At 39.5% G+C, this 19,859-nt stretch overlaps 1 protein-coding gene across 4 annotated transcripts in view; it reads right to left on the bottom strand.

Annotated features, from left to right (window-relative positions):
- SLC12A4 (solute carrier family 12 member 4) overlaps positions 1-19,859 on the bottom strand; it is a 50,184-nt gene that overhangs the window by 22,614 nt on the left and 7,711 nt on the right. For 2 of the 4 annotated variants that reach the window (XR_014697151.1, XM_084533295.1), the window contains exons 2-3: positions 7,155-7,249; positions 4,842-4,973 (exon numbers count right to left, since the gene is read on the bottom strand). Coding sequence is in view for 3 of the 4 variants with exons in the window: in XM_084533295.1 (XP_084389421.1) it covers positions 4,842-4,973; positions 7,155-7,249 (227 nt within the window). In the remaining variant the exon portion in view is untranslated. Of the gene's footprint in view, positions 1-4,841; positions 4,974-7,154; positions 7,250-10,722; positions 11,001-15,721; positions 15,927-19,859 lie in introns of those variants that run through there. The other 2 variants (XM_084533296.1, XM_084533297.1) reach the window with 2 other exon arrangements.

The raw sequence follows: 19,859 nt of genomic DNA, 5'->3' as shown, positions 1-19,859 counted from the left end.
AAAGCAATAAAGCAGCTAACTTCATTCTTGCCTTGCCTTCACTTAGGAAAGAATGAATTAGCTAAGGTAAGGCAAAAGTATATTTTGGCACGCAAAGCAAAATCCTAGAAAATACAGTGGTTATAGTATCACCAGGTTAAAATAAGTATCCGAAGGAATTCAGTGCAACTTGCAATTGCATGTTACAATTTGGAATTTCCTCATCTGCATTTGTAATTTGCTGTGTCTGAGATGAAAGAAAGCCGTACTTCAGAACAGGATCCCAACATTTCATTGTTAGAAATACCAGGAACTGCTAACCAATTTTATTTTTTATTTTTTTTACGTCAGCTTTGAATTCCCTCTGTGACTGAAGCTAAACCTCCTGAAATAAAGTGGGCAATGGGACTGTGTGCTGGTGGTCAGCAATGGGCTTACCCTGCAGGACCAGAAGGGTCAGAATGGATCCAGAGCGCTCTTACTTGGCTGCTCCAATGCAGTACAAAGAAGTCCCTAAATTTGCCATTTCTACAAAAATTACCACCATACAGGACTGAAAGCTTTCTCAGAACAATGTACAAGGATGAAAGGAATTGCTGTCTTCTGATACTACCAGAAATGACACTTGTACAGAAGTATTTTGATCAGGGTAAGGATTTTGAAATGAGTTGTTCCAATGACTCAGCAGAGGAGAATTTTCTCAGGCTATTCTTTTTAATACCACCCTTGTTTCCTCAGAAGCCCAACTTATTGCCATTACACAGCAGGGGCAGCACAGCTGTATATTCTACACACAGTGTGCCAAGCACTAGCAAAGCAGGTGAGTTTTCAGCCTGCCTGTTATACATCTCTCAACATCTGTTTCATTTGCATAAGAATTTGCCTTCACTCATCTCTTTCTTATCTGTTCTACTTGGCAGTTTTGCTCTAGTGTTCATCATCCCTTCCCCATCCTTCTGGAGAAGCCCTTTTTGTGTATCAAGTGACAAGCCAGCTCCAGCCACAGAGGAACTGCGCATTAATTGCATAGCTATGAGACTACTGCAGAGCACAGCAGCCTAGCCTAGGAGATGCACCAGCGTCTGCCAGCAGATGAAACCCAAACCACAGCATTACTAAGTGCACCTGAGGCATAAGAGTTTACTCTGTATTTTCTTACCCTGTGGAATAAAAAAAATACAGCCATGAAATGAATGATGCACAAATATTGCTTGCACCAGCTTGTTCAGAGAAATATTTAACGCCAGTAATCTTCAGCAACTTAACCCTTTTTATCCATTTTTTTAATCAACATTAATTGGAGTAAGTGATACTAAACCAGTACTGAAGCTTTAACAGAATGCAAACTGAAATAAGAAGGGCATTACATTCAGCCTCTGCAGCTGTCAAATAAAACTAATTAAACAACCCAGGCTGCACAAAGGAAATAAAACAAAGGCATTCTGAAAAACACTGGTTTAGTTTAGTTCAACTGAGAAAGGACAGAAGAATCTCAAAAATCTCAGTTTCAGTGATGCAGATCATGTTTCTGCATGTGTGGCATTCTCTCTTATCAGCTGCAGACACATAATTGATACAAATATTGATCTGAGGCTGAAGGACATTATTTCCATTGTGCCAGTATGACGGGTCATCAAAGCACTTGCCTGCAGGGCTCAGGGACATTGATCAGTAATGACAGCTCTTGGGGCTGCTCTGTAGCATGAGGACAAACAGCAGCACAGAAATGCTCTGCCTTGTTAAAAATACATGAGCTAAAATACTTAATCTAATTTCCACCATGAGAAAGGGATATTTTATAGCACTGTGACTACTAAGTGCTTTAATACAAGACTGTATTTATAAAACAGAAAAAGCAACCCAAATATCTACCCTGTTACAATGCAGTAGCATCAATTTTTTTCTGATGTATATCTAACACAGGATGATACCATCAAAAATATCTGATGGGAATGCTGAAGCGGGGTAATATATTTATATTGACCTGTTTTGCACTGAAATTGTCCTGATCTTTACTTGTACCTTCCACAAACTCTGCATTAATTATTCCAAGAGACTAGAAGGGGGATTAGCCATTTTCCAGAGTTCATAGAAATAGCAAATCTGTTTTGGTCTTGTCACTTTGGAAAGCAGGAGTCGGTAACAATAATCTTCAACAAGGCAAAGCACCTCATTATCTACTCATTTAAACTTAAAATTTGAAGAAAGATCTCACTTTTTTGATACCCACCACTCAGAGATTTCATCACTTTATGTGTGCACAACTGTGTGTGCTCTCTCATGCTCTCCTCTTTAATTTGAAAGGATCTGATCGGGGGGAGAGTGGTGTGCCAGCTCACAAAAGAGTTCTCATTCAGAGACCTGCCTTACCAGCTCAGATAGAAATATATTCACTTACTGAAAGGACTGCTTTCTTCTTTCAATTTTTGAATACCAGATCTGGAGTCTGCTAACCCTCCTTGCTCAAGTTTTTGTCAATAAGATGCCAATTCAGTAAGTAACACAACAGGACAGGCAGCTCACCTTTTGTCAAGTTAGCTGGGCATGTATCAGCTGAACAAACCCAGGAGAACATTCAGCAATGAGTCAGTTACCAAAGCTGCCACTCATAAACTATATGGGCCACCTGCTCCCGTGCTAACGCTCAGATAGGAAGAACAGGGTATCAGCAGTGCATCAGTTCATGCTTCAAAAATGACTAAAACCAAATGTTTTAAGAAGTTCTGAAAATCCATGGAAGAATCTCATTTGTACAGTGTCTAGATAATTTCAATGCACAGCGTTGTACAGTTTCCCATTTTTAATGATATAATTATTGGCCGAGTTATTATTTGACTTCATTATACTCTATGAGATGTTTGAACTTTTGTATTGCTTATGGCAAGACAGGGAGAAGAAATTCAAAGTACTGTTATGATATTGCAATTGATGTAATTTATCTCAGAGACAGACATGCTAGGCAAAGATTCACTTAAGGAAACAGCAGTGTTTACACAAAAAACACTGAGATATTAACACAGGGTAATACTATCACTTTTGGAATAGTTACCCAACTCATTCGACCAAAAAAAAAAAAAAAAAAAATCTGAGAAGTCTATAAACACACATTTTAGGGGCATAGTAAGACAGAATTCTAGACAATTAGAAGCCCAAAGTGCATTTTACCATAGAAGCATAGCTTTCATGAGGACAGTATTTCTTTTTTTTTTTTTTATTGCCGTCAACAGTTTCAAAATATTTAAGTGTTTACATGTATCATGTGTAGACACAGAAACACTAACAAACTTTACATGTTACTCTACTGAGGAGTTAGAACAACTTCTCACTTTACTGTTATTTGCTGAGTTTCTTCCATAGGAAGCTATACTGTCTTAACCAGTATTACACTGCATCACCAAATTCTCTTAATTCTTTCTCAACAGGGAAAGAAGCAACTGGCTTTCAGATCTGACTGCATCATACGCTGGTATCCTCCCTGGGCAATCAGTAAGGAAACTAATAGCAAAAATGATTAGAACTTTATCTGAACAGTAAGGACTTGCCTATTGCATCTCCTTCCACTCTGTCTTTGCTAGGATAACAATCAATCTGCTTCTGGTAACAAGAGGTGGAAATATTTTTTTTAGCTTATGCAATATCACCAAGTTAACAGCAGATACCTCACCTTATTCCCCTCAACAGCATGCTAAAACAGAGATACAGATGAGATTTCATATTAGCAATGTCAAGGTAAAAACTTTACATAGACTCAATAATTAGCATACTACAAATATCATGCAAAAGAAACTTACAGTTAAAAAGTTTAAATTACTTTTTTGATTTAAGGTTGAAGTACCAAATGCAGTACAGCACCTACACAACCTTCACTCAGTCTTGTAACAATGTCATATTAACCCCAACACTGCAGCACTTTAATCCCAGATAAAACTGAACTTTAAGTTTCATGTTGACTAAACAAGCAGAGTAAGGAAACAGTGTGAGCAAGAGAGCTGGAATCCAGCATTCAGCATGGCGTAATGTGCATTCTCTTTGAGAACAATGTGCTGTTTTTCAGCATTATCACTTCCATCTCCTTTTGAAATGGATCAAAAAATTTTGACAGGACAATATTATGAAATCTGTAGAATTCAAACACTATCTTCATTTTCTGGAAAACTTTCCTTTGAAAAAACTGACAGGCCTGCAAGTGTCATAAAATGCAGCCCTACCACTTAGTTTTAGCACCAACTAAAACACTTGCCTGACTGCCAGAGCACTGACAACAGCAGTTAGAACATAGCCCTTGCGATAGAAATCAAACTACCAACAATCCAACCTCACCTTCTACTTACTTATTACAAGGCCAGCCCAAATGGGCTAACCATCTAACTGCAGATCCTTTGGGGTGGAATTCAGTTGCTTAAGAGCCTATCAACCACAATGACACTTGAGCTGCCCTGGGGTGTCCAATCTGACCTCCACCCACCACTCTTTAAGGGTGTTGTCTCCTTCAAGCCCTGTGTCATACCTAACAGGCTTGCAGAGATCTCTGATATTACCCAGCACCTCAAACAGCAGTAGGGAAAGCCGTTGGTTTTTGTTTGTTTTGTACTTCGATTCACAGCTAAAAGCTTACCCTACCTAACCCCATTCCAAGTGTATATAACTGCAGAGTAGCGCACCCTCCTCAACCACTGGATCAGTTCCCATTTTTTGATGCCATCTGATTACCTACCACTGAGTTCTACAGTCTTCTTGGCAACACTGCCACAGCACCTCACAGCTACAGAAGTTAAGATAAAGTGTAAAGGAATCCAGCTCTCCAAATTCACATAGGGAACTATTCAGTTTGTTAGCTGGCCACAGAGAGAATTTTTACTTACTTTTGATACTTTCTTCTTGGAGCCATCAGTGCTTTCTGCTTCTTCGTGTTCCTTAACACCCTGGGTAAGGTTTGTGTAGTTGACCAACTTGCCAAGCAGAGATGACACTTTTGGTCGTATATCGAGTTCTTCCTGTGGAAGAAAGCAATAAGTCAGCTTCTGCAAGCCACAGCATTTGTGGAGAGGAGGTGGGGTCATGCCTTCCTTGGCATGAGGCTGCCAAGGAACACACCAGTAAAATCAACAAGGGGAGAATGGAATATTTCATTGTGCATGAACCACTGAGGAGAGGGCTTATTTCTGAAATGAGAGCAACTGACAGGAAAAGGCCATAGCAACAGGTATGCACTGTATGCACCCTTCTCCTTATGTACTGGAAAACACAATTTACAGCAATAAAGCAGAACTTTGAGCTTCAGGACTGTACAAAAATGAACATGTGCCTTTCATGAATCTCTAACATTAACGTACAACAACAGATATAGTTTTAAAAGATTCAAGTTTCCGAATAAGCCAGTCTAATACTTGAAGTCCAGTCGTTGCACGCACATTTGAATTCTGAATCACTTTATGACACTTTTCAACTGTGTAATCTAATTCATGTGGAACTAGATAAAATCCCAGAAGCCATATGTATAGAGCCTCACAGTTTTAGATTCTTCCCATCCAACCTCTGTTTCTGAAAGTAATTTCAAGAACAAACCAGTGGCTTCCCCATGCAAACAAATACTTTCCTCAGACAAAGATGGAAAAAGAAAAAAAAAAAAAATCTGCAGCTCAATGAAACAGCTAGCCTGCAAAGAAACAAAAGTAGGACAAAGTCATTCTCTTCCCTTTTCTCTCTGAAGCTGAAATGCCTTACATGTCTAATTGCACAATAAGCAATGCATGGCAAAGAGAAACAGCTTTCTACACAGAAAATCAAAGCTGATTATGAAAGATTTCACTGTCTGAAGTTCTATCATATCTTCATGTATTGTCATGAACAGTTTCTGGGAGGATCAATGCTTTGCAGCTGATGCAGAAACTGACCCCAAACAGTAAAAAGGTAATGCCATGAGCTAAGCATCCCTTTTCTTATTCTTTCCACAAATCTTATGTATGAGATTTCCTAGAGATGCGACATTTCCCATCTTTAAAAGCCTGGTTGGAGTAATGTGCTCCCCATTCAACTGAGCAGCATAGCCTTTGTGTTACCTGCTCCTCCTCCTCTTTAGCACTACAGAAACAGCCTGCAGCATTGGTGTGGTACTGTGCTATTGCTTAGGAAGGAGGCGGGCATGTAAGTAGCAGCACTAATGCCACAAATGGCAGACTAACCATGACCTGCAAACCAGTTTATCCTGGTCATGGAATCACTGTGCCTTGGAGGAATGAGACACTGGAGCTGGGAGCGTGCTTCCAAGTCTTTAGCTCAAGCACTCTGCCATGCAAACACTTTTGTAGGAATTCCAGGGTGAGTTGCTATCTAGCAGGCTAATTACACATGTCAGGCTCTATGCCACACAGCTGGACTTTGCAGGGACCAGCCTGGCTTCATGTAGTTAACCAGGATCACTGGGAAGCAGTAACTCAGGAGCCCAGCTGGAAAGCAGCTGCAGAGCCATGCATAAACTCTCTGCACCACTCCCCAGAACCTGAGCTTCTGAAAACATTTTTTAGAAGCTTGGTCTTAGCACACCATGAGATATTTTCACTTAATGCAGTGCCAATGAAATGAGAAGGAGGATTCTGCTGGGCTTGGTGTGGGTCCAGATGGCCTCCTGTATAGGAGTCTGGTCCTCCTCACTTCTGCATGGAACCAGTCACCTCTCTCTGCCCCGCAGTATCTGAGCTATTCCATCCCAGAGAACGTCCCACCATTACCTCAGACAGCAAACACATACCCACAACCACAAGTGGTGAAGAAATCCCTATTACTGATATACTGCAGGTGTAACACAGGACACCCGGGCTAATTCGCATACCTGAATTTAGGCACACTCCTGCAGGACAATGCAGTGATTCTCAACACAGCAAATCAGCTGAGTCTCATTTTCCACACTGCTCAGCCCACAGAGCCACAGCTTCACTATTTAAATTCCTCAAGTCACCTCTGGTACCATTATACTTTGCTGCGTTATAGACTTACCCTTAAACACACCGACAGGTTTTTAGATACCAGACTCCCACTGAGTGAGAGTTAGGTACCAATCCACCTGGATCTTTGCAATGCTCTACCTTCCACTGAATGATAAATAATATATATTCAACCCCTCCCAGCTCAAAAGATCACAAATCACATCAAAAGTCTGAAAAACACTTAGAAATTACCTCAAACAAGGCCAGATTTCTGTCATAGTAATCACCTCCCTTGCCAGCTTCTGAACTGTTGAGGAAAGGACTGTTTTCTTTATGGTTGCCATGACCTGCAAAGAAAAACGAAGCAGATTTTGGTAAAAAAAAAGATAGAGAGAAATCCCAAGGAAACTTCGTAACCTTGACAAAAAAAAAAATCCACAGGGAATAAACTTGTTTGTTCAACCAAATCCATTTCTTTCAGTATCTAATGTTATGCCACGATATCGATATCAGAGACGTGACTCTGTCAGGGGAGGTTTTGCTCTTTCTATTCCTCAGTTTCCATCAAAGCAGACTAAAAAGTCACTGCAAAGCAAAACGTACAAGTAGGGTCCCAGCTAACCCCCAGCTGGGCCTTTGTTCTCTAACGTTTCCTTAGATGACTACTCCTTACACCAAACTGCGACAAGTCGAGATACAGTACTTCTGCACCCGGAAATCTCTCCTAACACTGAGAGTAACTTGTGAGCAGCATGTCCAAACAGATCGGGTCAATATAGTAAGACTGAACAATTCAAAAACTAGACTCTGTTGCTACAATACCGGAAAATATCAACCAAAAAGCTCCTCCACCCCGCCGCCCACGAAGTCCTAGACATAAAACCACACAGACTTCACGAACCCTTACCACTTTTGTTTTAAACAGACCGTGCATTCTTCAGAGTCCTCTTACGCTTTTAAATTAAAACCTAACAGCAGGTACAGTAAAAACAAAGCATTCACATATGCAACAAACCATGAAAATAAAAAGACAATCTGGGAGAGCAGAAACTTTCTTTAGAAAGTATAAATTTTAAAATTATAAAAGGGCACTATAGTACAAAATAATTTCTGCCAAATGAAAAAATAAATAAATATAACAAAATTTAAAATGAAGTCTATTCCAGCAATCAGAAGTTCTCTGACATGTGGCTCCCATTATCATCTGCTTGACAAACAATTCCTTTCAGTTCCTTTCTTTTGCTTATAACTCTTCACTCCCTGCTCTTTCAGCCAACAGAAACTAAAGAGATTTCCAAAAGTATCTCCTTAAGAGAAGGTCAATCCAAGGAATACTCTCTCTATTTACCAAGAAAAAAAAAAAGTAACCACTAAAGAAACTGAAAATGAAAGGAAAAACAGATTATCTCAAATGAAAAGATGGCAAGTTCAAGAAGCCTTGTACGCTGACTAGGAAAAAAAAAAAAAAAACGAGATTAAATAGCTGGATTTTGGGGTGCATATTTTCACTGATTAAAGTAATCAATTCAACAAGGCTATGCTAAATTATTTTAATACCATGGAAGTGTAATTATTTCTGCATTGTGAGAGCTGAATCAACTTACAAAATTAACATGGCAGGCAAGTAGAAGACTCCTCCCCTACACACACTGATCAGCACATACCCCACCGTTACCAACATTATTGTTTCTAGCAAAATAATATGAGAAATTTCAGTGCTATTCTTGCTGAAGGGAAGCAATGCACATGAGGAAGCACTGTTTGCTGGAAATTGCTCACAGGTGCTTCGAGCAAAACTGGTGGGGAAAAACTCACAAACAACAGATGTCTTTGTAAGTTTCTGGAAGTAATCACTTAGCAGACTGAAAATATTGGTAGATAGCAGTCGGCTGTTTTTACATGCCTACTGCTTTTCTCACTGCTCTGAGGATTAACACCGAAGCATGGATTAGCAGCTGCCTTGCACTTGTCTCAGCCTATTTGCTGACCCTACCTACACGTAAGGGATGTTCACATTGCTGTATATTGTCAAACTTTTGCATGACTAGGAAAAAAAGTATCTGTAGGTTTAACAACACAATCAAAATAACATGTTTATTTAAATAAAGACAAATACTTACTAAACAAATGGTAAGAACTACTTGCTTTCTGTAAACATTAGGTCTTTCATTGGCAGAGGGAGTGTACTAGACCAATTTTATTGCAGTTCATATTGCTTGCTATTCTGCAGTCCATTCTATTCTATTTTGGTCAAAGTACATTTGCAAGTCTTGCTGAGGAAATTGAGTCATCTGCCATAGATTTTACTTATGAAATTGAAAATAGGCGGAGTGTGTTTGACCACAAAAATTGAAAACTTTGGTCTATGCAGTAGCTCCTCATTACACTTACCAAATGTAGCAGGGTCACAATTAACATGTTTTTTTTGTTTGTTTGTTTTTTCCCCCTCTCCTTCTTCTTATCTCCTATATACTTGCTTTTACTTGCTTTGGTAATTCAAAGCTTAAAAAAAAGTCAAACAATGATTTTTAAATTAATTCTTTGCTGTTGTAATTTTCTTTGTTCTTAGCTTATAGAAGCAGTTTACCACTTCAAAAAAAGTATAGTGGGTGTTCCATCATTTGTAATGCTTACACAATCTCTCTCTTTTTATGTATAAAAATCATACTGTTGTCAAGATAGCTCATACATCCAATCCCAGATTTTTATAGAAGATGACAATTGCTTTGCTCTTTCAAAATGCCAAGCCTCTCATTACTGTCATCAGTGTAACTTGCCCTTGGTTAAGAAACATTACTTCATACCTTCTCCCTAAGCCTGACACAAAGACAGTGACTTAAGATCAATCAAGATAAGTGGCATTATTTTTTAAATGGATCTTCATTTTACTGCAGTACATTTTTCATCACTGGTCTCTTCAAAAGCTCTGTGTCCTTCTCAGAAAGAGCACCTGGCTCCTCTCTCAGTCACCATTTGCATTTTCCAGTATCACCAAATTCCTTCCCATTGGCTTCCCTTCTGAATTTAAGTCCTTGGTGTGCTTGCTCTATACATCTTCCTGCACACAGGAAGCTCAAACAAAGCTAACTGCGAAAGAAAATCAGCAACACTAGTGACTGGAATTAGAGCATTGTTTTTGCGATTGCTAGGGCACGCTTTTCTCTCTATAGAACAGTTCAGATGATAGAGAGATACAGCTGGCTTTTTACCACATTCACAGCACTAGCTCCATTATCCTGGAAGTACGTACAGATTATGGATTGCTGCCAGCTACTCAAAATAATAATGAATTTTCAAACTCCATGATTCTACCAATCCAACAAAATACCACATTAAACCCCCTCTCAAACACTGGTCACTTATACTCCACTGCTTGGCACTGTATGTTTACATTCAAGTTCTTTCAAAGAACATATTTTAATTTCACCATTACATGGATCTGGGTGCTACAGAGATGCGCCCTGCATCAAGAGGAGTAGAGTAGTACACTGAATAGTTAAAAACAGCTACTTAAATGATAGCCAAAATCACCTTCACTACAGTTGTATGTTTGGTGTAATCTCTACTTTTCATACATGTTGTAAAACAACACCAAGGTATTAATCTCAGCTTCTCTATTTCTATATTCTGTTCCTGATTTCAGGAATAAAACCCATGGTGGATGACTCCATTTGCTCAACAAGAATCGCACAAGAATCAACAGGTGACCACACTCCAACAGAACAGAGTACAGCACAGCGTGACACATATTGCAATAAAATATTTGTACGGTATATTCTGTCTGCCAATGAGCAACAGCAGCATCTTCACACAGACTTACTTGAACAGGAAGAGCTTGTTATCTCCATCAATTTTGGAAGAGTGCAGAGGTGACCTCGGAAAGATACTCTGGGGAATTCTCGCCCCAGCTTCTCACGAGGACAGTTTACACTCTGAAGCATGAAGTCTCCTGGGCAAGCACCATCCCGTGACATGGGCAGAGTTTTCCACATTCTTAGTTATCAGGCCTTTGGTCTTGGACAGCAGCTATGTGATGTTAGTTTTCATGATGCAAGATTGTTTTGCAAGGAACGTTTCATAAAGAGGGAGCTATATACTCTGCAACAGAGAATAATTTATTTGCCTTAGTCCCTAATTAATCTCAATTTGTGAGATAGGAAAGCTGTACGCCAAGCAGGCTAATGTTTCCTCCTCACTTGTTTCACTGCTTCTCAGTCTTCGTTGTTTCAATAATTAAGGGTTCTTAATTATTAAGTTATTATTAATAACTTCTGAATGCTGCCAATTCTCTTCCAAACCAAATAATTCTATTTACAGCCACCACTACAACTATGCAGTATGGCTAAATCTCCAGCATACATGTAGATCCCTGCACTTTTTAAGGCTCCCTGACACAGGTACAGGCACAGGTCTAGAGAACAACATTCACTGTGTGGTTCAACTGGGTTCCATAAAATAGCGAAGATACTCCATGGAACACCACCTAAACACCCCGACTGTGCATATATGGAAGTGTGCAAACACACCAGCCCAGGAGATAGGATAAAATGATAAATGCGTGTCCAAACCTTTGCCTTGCTTTTATCTTATTGCCAGGAAAAAACACGGTAGCAAAACTGTACCAGACAGTCTGTGGGCTGGTTGTACTGTGTTCTCCAAAAACTTTAGGTTGTCTTTAATAAAAGCAAAAAGACAAAGAACAGAGGACAGTGTTCACATAACTGCTTTCTTTTTGGAAGGTGGTTAGGCTAGAGAGCCAGCTCCCCTGCTAGAGCACCGTGTGTGCAAGCCTTCCATGCAAGCCTGCAAGCCATCCTGTTTTCTTTGCTGAGGGATGAACACCAGGAATCAAGGCAATTTACAGACAAAACACCTACTTTAAAACAAATATAAGCAAGCCAGATTAGTGAGGATAAATGAAAGCTGAACAATTAGGCACGGCACAACTACTGTAAAGGCAGACCAGGAAGCTTTGCAGTGGTAAGGTGTACTCAGCCAGACTAGGACAATAATCATCCCTGGGAGAAGCCGGCAGGAGCGGCTGCGTGACTCGACCTGTCGAGGTTTTGTTCCCTATCGTCAGTTTCTGAACTCCCTTAAAGAAAACTACCACTCCCGTTCTTCATCACGCTTGGTTAAATAAGTGGAAATTAGTACATCTTAAAACACCCTCAGATCTTTCCATTTGGACATGACTAAGCCAGATACTCACTAGTTCTTATGGAGGCTTTACCTATGTGACAAGTTAAGGCGTGCTGAAGGCACGGATGGACAGGCTTTCGTCTAGCCAGCACCAACAACAGGAAAAATATAGTAATGCAAATTAAGCTGCAGTTAGGCTTAAAATGTTAAAAAAGGATTCCCAAGAGGGCTGTACTTTGATACAGCCTGTGACGATGATATGTAGCGTTCCTGCAGCTCCCTGCCTGAGATATTCAGACCTAAACCTTAACTACATCCCTTCAGCTCAGGGACAGAGCTCTGAGCAGAGATTCATTAGAAAACCAGACATTCAAAGAAAACCCTGTGACCCTCCCCACAAGATAACTGAATTTCTGGAGCAGCGTAGGAGCTAATATCTTCTTTGTAATTGCACTGTGCATGCACAGCCTCCCTCGTGCACACCACAGTAAAAATATTTTTGTAATGAAATTGGCTGCAAAGCAGCTAGCACCACGTTTTACAAGCATCGCTGGTCACAAAGCCTGTGACAGTGAGGGACAGGCTGAGAGGTTTTCATGCACAGAGAACATTAAAAATAAATAAATGTAACTTAATCTAAGATTTAATAAAATTTTACAAATATTTTTTAATATTCCATCATATTTTAATATTCCATCTACAAATGACACTGGATTTGAACATTAAAAGGTAGAGTGGCTAATAACCCTGCAGCTGCTGAGGGATTCCTTTAACCTAATTTCAGCTCTCTAAGCAGTAGGCAGTTATGTTCAACTAATCGTGTCGGCTTGCTCTTCAGTCAGAAACAAATGGCTGAATTAGCAGATCCCTGAACTATGTCTCCTGTACATACATCTTGGCATGCTGAAAATTACACTGGTGCAGAGAACCTTAACTTCACTAAAAACCTAATTTAAAGATTGAAGACATGCAAAGCTGATCCCCCAGCAGAAAACACGTTTGTTCTGTTTGGATGATCCATTTTGGCTTTTGTAGATTTTTGTGTGTCAGGATCTTCACAAACTTCTATACAAGAGATCATGAGGCCTGAACTCAGTTTGAATTTTTGCCCATAAAACAAAATAAGTTTGCTAGACTTACTGTTCTCACAAGATCTGGAAGCAAATGAATACACACAAGACACATATTCTACAGCAGATTCTACAGCAGAAAAAGTTGCAGGAACAATGGGATTGATGCAAACATTATTTTCAGGTCAAGTATTTCTTTCTTGCAGAACCAAATAGTTTCATTAGTCAACACATTTTAATGAAGACATCTGTTCACAGCCTTAAGGATCAAATTTTAACACAAAAAGCTGCCAAGGCCCATTTTCATTATACTTTGGGGTTTGTTTGTTTCTTTGTTTGCTTGTTTTTACAAAAAGGAACTGTTGTAACACAGTTTTTTGACAAAGCACTGTCCAGATGGTAATAGTGATATTACTTTTCCAAACACTTGCATCTTAAGATAAAAGGTGGTTCCCTTGAAAAGGCTGTGCAGTGTTCAGATAGCATTCTTAGCAGAGACAGTAAAGTTTTGCAGAACTGAGTATTGCTGAAGAATAGAAAGCCCTAAATAAATTTATTGGCCTTTCCTAGTAGTTCAAGAACCCTGATATCTCCACATTTGGCAGCAAAGCATTCTAGAGTATTGTTGATGTGTATCAAGAGACCACCATGTTTAGATAGCCTAAGAAAAACGCAGATGACGGCACTTCAAATACATTCTAAATCTGTTTATGTTCTTTACTTATGTGGCCCCTCACATGGGCTCAACAAAACTTCTGCTCTTAGGACTGTCATGAAACCTCCTTCTTAGAGAATTTGGGAACTATAACAAATAATTCAACTTACAATTATATATTTTGTTTTTGCACAGATTATAACCCGTAAATTTCATAAATAAAATTCAGATATGGGTTCTTTTCTTGAATCACTCATGATCAACTACTTCGCAAAAATCCTAATCCAATGTTAGATATAGTCCAAAGAGATCTTATTCAAAATAATAGTAATAGAGACAACCTATTAAAAATGTTTGTTTCTCCATGGACAGCACACAGCTAGCCAGAAGTAAGAAACATTTTTTAAATACAAATTCTGATTATAAACTCATTCACTGAAGTAGCACTGGCAGCTCACATCACAAATCTGATAAGGAATATTAATTTATTTGCGCTTTATCTACAAAGTAACCAATATTATCTAAAAGATTTTTTTTAAATGTAAAAAAAAAAAATCAAAGGACACTTTGTAATATTCAGCTTTTAATATATAGCTTTTTAGTATGTATTTAATATTTAGCTTAAGTTTTTTTCAAAAACTGAAAATGAGAATGTCATTGCTTTGCAATAGCAAAAGGTTTATAGTGACCTTCCCAGATCAAAAAAAAAAAAAAAGAAAAAAAAAAAGAGAAACAACTCAAAGTATTTTGAAAACCTTGCTAAATTTTCAGTTATTCTTTTATTGTTTGCTTGTAAGTGTGTTGTTGTTTTGTCTGGATTTCTTTTCTGTTCATTTTTTCCTTTTTGAGTAGGAGTACATTTACATCAGAAATAGGAGAAACTGGAAAAAAAACGGCATTGTATCAAGTGAGAAAAAAATCATTCACACTACAAAGCATGCATTGGCAGTGAAATAACTGATAACTGTTAATGCCAGTTCACTTAAGACCTTGGACCACTGAGTCGATTTTCACTGCAGGTGGCAGAAAGCATGAGCCATAAATCCCAGGCTGCCCCAGTATTTTATGAAAATAAAGGCAAAAGGCACACTAGGTACCAAACCATACAACAATAAGTTCTGTGAGAGGAGAGAAGAGCAGAATGAAAGTGCAGATTGATTATTTTAACCTGGACAGCTTTTAGGCAGCAAAAAGACCCTCTGTACTTTAAACACAGGCTCAAACTATCACTGCTACACTGACAGCACTGAGCTCCCACATACCACAGCCAGACAAACGCTTCCATCAAAAAACGCAGCTTAGGGCCAAACTACTGACGTGGATGGGGATTTTAAAAACATAAGATGCTCACTCACCATTTTAAGACTAACGCATAGCATTTACTTCACTGTGGATTACCACTGTCATTAAAATTTTGCGTTTACTGGATTTTACCCAACAAGTAAAGCGTGTTTCTTTGGCACTACTCTGCAGATACCATGCACATGCTTACAGTCAGCAACAGCTTTGGCATCTGCAAAAGCTACACAAAGCATAGTTTTACCAAAATAAATAAAATTCCATATTGTTGATAATATATTAGTTCCTCTAAAACACTTCAGAGTTTTGGTTGTGCTCTGCATGAAAGAAACAGCCAAAGCTTACCCAGACAACGGTTTGTCTGTAGCAGAGTAAAGAATTAGATGTAGAGCTAAGCAGAGATCTTTGATTTCTCCCTAAATAAACATCCATGAAGTTACTATCAGACTTTCACTGTACTTTGCAGAACTACATTAGGGAACAGCTTTACCAAACAAGTTGACTTACACTACACAACTCAGAGGATTTAGCAATTTAATAATAATAACCCTGTTTCAGAAAATGCAATGATTTTACTCCTCAGTAAAGATACGCTGATAGCTTCATAACAGTGTAATCCTTTGTGGATATTAACACCAACATGAAGTACTTACCCTTCAGCAGTAACTCTTTGCCATTTGCAGTTATTTGGTTTACCATTATTCTTCCTTCTGCTCTTAGCACATGCTCTAGTAAACGCCTTCTCTGTGAAGTCCTAAGGATCAGACAAGTTTAATATCGTATTCCCAAAAGAACTTTTCCTACCTCTGACAAACTGACTGCTGGCTGCAGTGCTCTGTGGGACTGATCTCTTTCAGGAAGCAAGAGGGCTTCTTAGAGAAAGCTAAGCCAACATTGATATACTCCTGGCATTATAATCCTTTCAACACTGAGAAAATATACAAATGTCAAGTTCTCACTGAAAATGCTGTTCATGAAATCCGAATCCAGCCACATCTAAGAGGCACTTTGCCAGCTGTTTGCACACTTACTCAGAAAAGCGTTTGCCACAGATCTGCTGCTTGCTGAGTGCGGAATCAGACAGCATTTTAAAGCTGCTAATGCCGTGAAGAGTATTGCTCTGTGACGTTTGCCCTCCAGGCACTTCAAGTGAAAACAGTGATGTATTTCTTTCCATCTTCAATAATTTTTTACTATGATTACCCATTAGTGGATGAATCATATGGAAGATCACATACACATACACACAGCATCTGTATGATGAAATGGAGGTTTATATAAGATACAGAGGCAGATACTAACTTAATGATTCTAAGTAGTTCATAATTACCAGAACGCTATACATTCTGCTTGTTTAGAAGGAGGTCCTTAAACCACACACACCACACTGAAACTATCTACATTACCCAGTAGCTGTAACCACCAAGAACGCCTCGGCGATTAAAAATGCCAAGTCACTTTTGAGAAATGGATTTAGGAACTCACATTGCTTAAGAGCTTTCATAATATAAAACTCTTCATCGCCAGCTGAAAAACACTATAAAAACAACCTTTGTACTTCACTGTAATCCACTTCAGAGGTTCTTTCATGTGGAACAACTCCAAATCGTTTCTCACGACTATCCTCCCTGAAACTCAGTCCCCTCGCATGCATGAAGGCATCTCAGATAAGACACGCCCTGTGTCAAAACATAGGAAGAATGTTTTTCTGCAGGGAAAATGCTAAAATACATTCTGAATTTCTCTGAAAGGCACCAAGCTACGTCTACGAGTCTGGCATACAGCTTCTATGGGATATTCAATGCACTTTTCTCTCTGATATCAAAAAATGGAAATGGTTTCTAGCCCTGTACCCATTCCGCTAAGCGTGTCTGTGCAGTAAGAAAGATGAACATACATTAGAAAGAAAGCACACAAAGAATAAAAGCCAACTGCACAAGCCACTAAGTGAGAACAAGCAGCTGGGAACAGTGACCATTAAGTCAGTATTGTCACCAGCTCACAAAATGTCCTACAGAGAGCAAGTAGAACTGGAGGAGATGGAAGCAAGAGTGCTAAATATCTCCAGACATAGAGAAAGTAACTGAAAAAAGGTTTCAATTAAAGGTTTAAATTACTTTGAGAATTTCAATGTATGTATACATTACACATTACATACTACACAATGTAACAGACATTTACTATCCATTCCTGGAAGACAATGAGAAGATATCTATTTTATCTGTCAGTTTATTGTGAACCCCTGAATGCTTTATTTGTTGTCAGATAACTCATACAGAAAGTGGAAACTATTAGATTTTTCTTGCATTTGAGTAGGACTTTGTTCCATGTGAAAACAGAGCATGCAAGAGACTTTTTTTTTTTTTTTAAACTAAGGGAAAGAAAAAAAGGAGAAAGACAAAAAAGATGTACGCATGTATATGCTCCAAGGATGAAGAGTTGATCTTTCAGTGTGAAGTGCTGCAAATGTCCAAAACTCACTTGCAACCATGGTCACATTACTTAAAGAACTCTGAAAACATCAAATTCAGCCTGAGACTTTCTAAACAAAGGAAGTCACTCCATCCCAAACAAAATTTTTGGGGGTGGAGAGCACTCTGGCATTGCACATACGATAACACATAGGATAAATAACAAACTGCGGTTATTCAAACACACAATTATGAACAGCTCACAGGTCTTCCAAAATAGCACAACATACTGCACACTGTGTAATGCAGCACAGAGCAACACAAAGCCAAATACCTGGAAAAGCCACAGTGGCTTTTATTATCATTTTACAGGAAGTCTATCAGTTTGCAAAAGCATCAGAGCAAAATAAGAACAGCGCGTAGCTCACCGAAATTCTTCGTGTGGCAACAGGTAACGTGGGATCACTTCGCTTCTGCTCCACTGGTCAGGAATTAAATAAAGCACAAGCAACAGAAGGTAAGTCAGAGGAAACTCACGGACATCTAACAGTGAGCTTAGCCTACCTGCCAAACACGTGCTTCCACCACAAAAGATACTGTGTCTTCAAAAGGGCAAGGGCAAAGCACCACCATTAAAATTATTATCTGTGTGTTGCCTTCAGTTACAGCTTAAAGCTCCCTGCATGTACACTAAAGGGCACTGTACAAAAAGGCAGATAATCATCCCGCCGTCTGGTTAGACAGCATTGGGATGTAGCAAATAAAGCTCAGCTAGACTTCCTGACACGTCCAGCTGCAATGCCCCTGAAACTAATCCATGACATCGCCCCTACATTCTCTGGGACATATAGCCACATCAAAAGTAAATGGTTTGTTTCTGCTGGGGCAATATAACTTGGATTTAAGTTACATTCATGCAGGAATTGAATTTGGCTAAGGTTGGCAAGGTTTTGCTGATGATGCTCTAGAAACAGCTCTGCTCTGGAGATCATGTCCCAGTACAGAGTAAAGAATACAAATTACGAATGTAGGGAAAGGAAGGGATCCTGGAGGGAGGTGATAGAATACCCTAAACCAGTTTTGGTGCTGAACACTTCATATCATAAGACAACAGCCTGAACAGTGATAACTGGAACAGGAAAAAAAAGCAGAAAATGTTTGTGAACAGTAAGTTCTGAAATGAGACTTGCAAATCGGTTAGGGAACCCCTACTTTATGTCCTATGCATCAAGTTTGAAAACAAATATATACTATGGCAACAGCAGTGAAAGGGAAGTCAGATATATTACTTAAAGGTGGATCAGGACTGCAAAACTCCTGAATACAAAGGTAGAAAGCAGAAGAGAAACAGTAATGTGCTATTCTCCATCAGAGAGGGTGCAGCAGCTACACTGTCACCTTGAATTACTCCAAGTCCCAACCCAGACCTGACTTCCTCCATGAAAATCCAGAGGTGGACTTTGCACACAGTGATTAAGCTCAGGGCTGCTCAGCCTGCAAGCACAGACAGAGTCATGACACAAGGTAGCACTGCTATAGATAATTCTATGAAAAGCAATTGTACTCCAGGGCATAAGATTTGTGTTTTACTGCCGCAATCAGCAATTTAAAGTATGCAAGAGCAAGCCTTAACAAGTTTCCTTAGGAGTTACCCTAACTCAGCAGATGGGCAGCTTCTAATGGCACACCAGAAGAGTGCTTTTTTCCCTTTGACACGGAAGTGAAAGGCAAACGTTCACCCTGTTGCCTTACCGTAAGGAGATAACTGTGAAGACTAGATGCTGTTCTAAACTCTTCAAACAAAAAATTGCTGGATACTGGAAAAGGAAAAATGAAGGATAGCAAATAAGCTGTAGAAAACAAATACAGTTTAATTCAGGCGTAATTAGCTTGAACCTGTACGTAGTACTGCATGCCTCTGTCCGAAACAGCCTGCGTCATCCCTCCTCTCCCAGGATCTTGTTATACAATCTCTGCTGCAGTTCCCTGTAAGCCAGCTTCCAACATCAGCTTGCAGCTTTGATTCTAATTTTCTAAGTGATCAATGAATTGCATCCTAGTTATATGACAGACCACGTGGCAGTCAATGAGAGTTCGGCTACTAGGAGAACACAGGTCACTCGGGAGGCAAATTAAGGGTTCTGGATTCAAGTGGATAGACCCACGGGGCACATTTCCAGGTGACATCAGGCAAAGCCAGAACCTGAGTAGCTCTGGAAATGCTGTTATGGCATGCCCTAAGCAGACCAGCTTCTTGCCATTGTACTCTGACCACCAGGACAAAGCTGGGATGATGTCTGTCCTCTCGCTAGCACCGGCATCTTCTCCCTCACCTCTCCCCCCAGCTGCCCTGCACAGCCTGGCACTGGCCTTGCACCAT

The sequence above is a fragment of the Aythya ferina genome, assembly GCF_964211825.1.
Source record: "Aythya ferina genome assembly, chromosome: 12".
In the NCBI taxonomy this organism is placed as follows: Eukaryota; Metazoa; Chordata; class Aves; order Anseriformes; family Anatidae; genus Aythya; species Aythya ferina.
The sequence above is the reverse complement of the archived record's forward strand: the minus strand, read 5'-3'. Positions and strand labels throughout refer to the sequence as shown.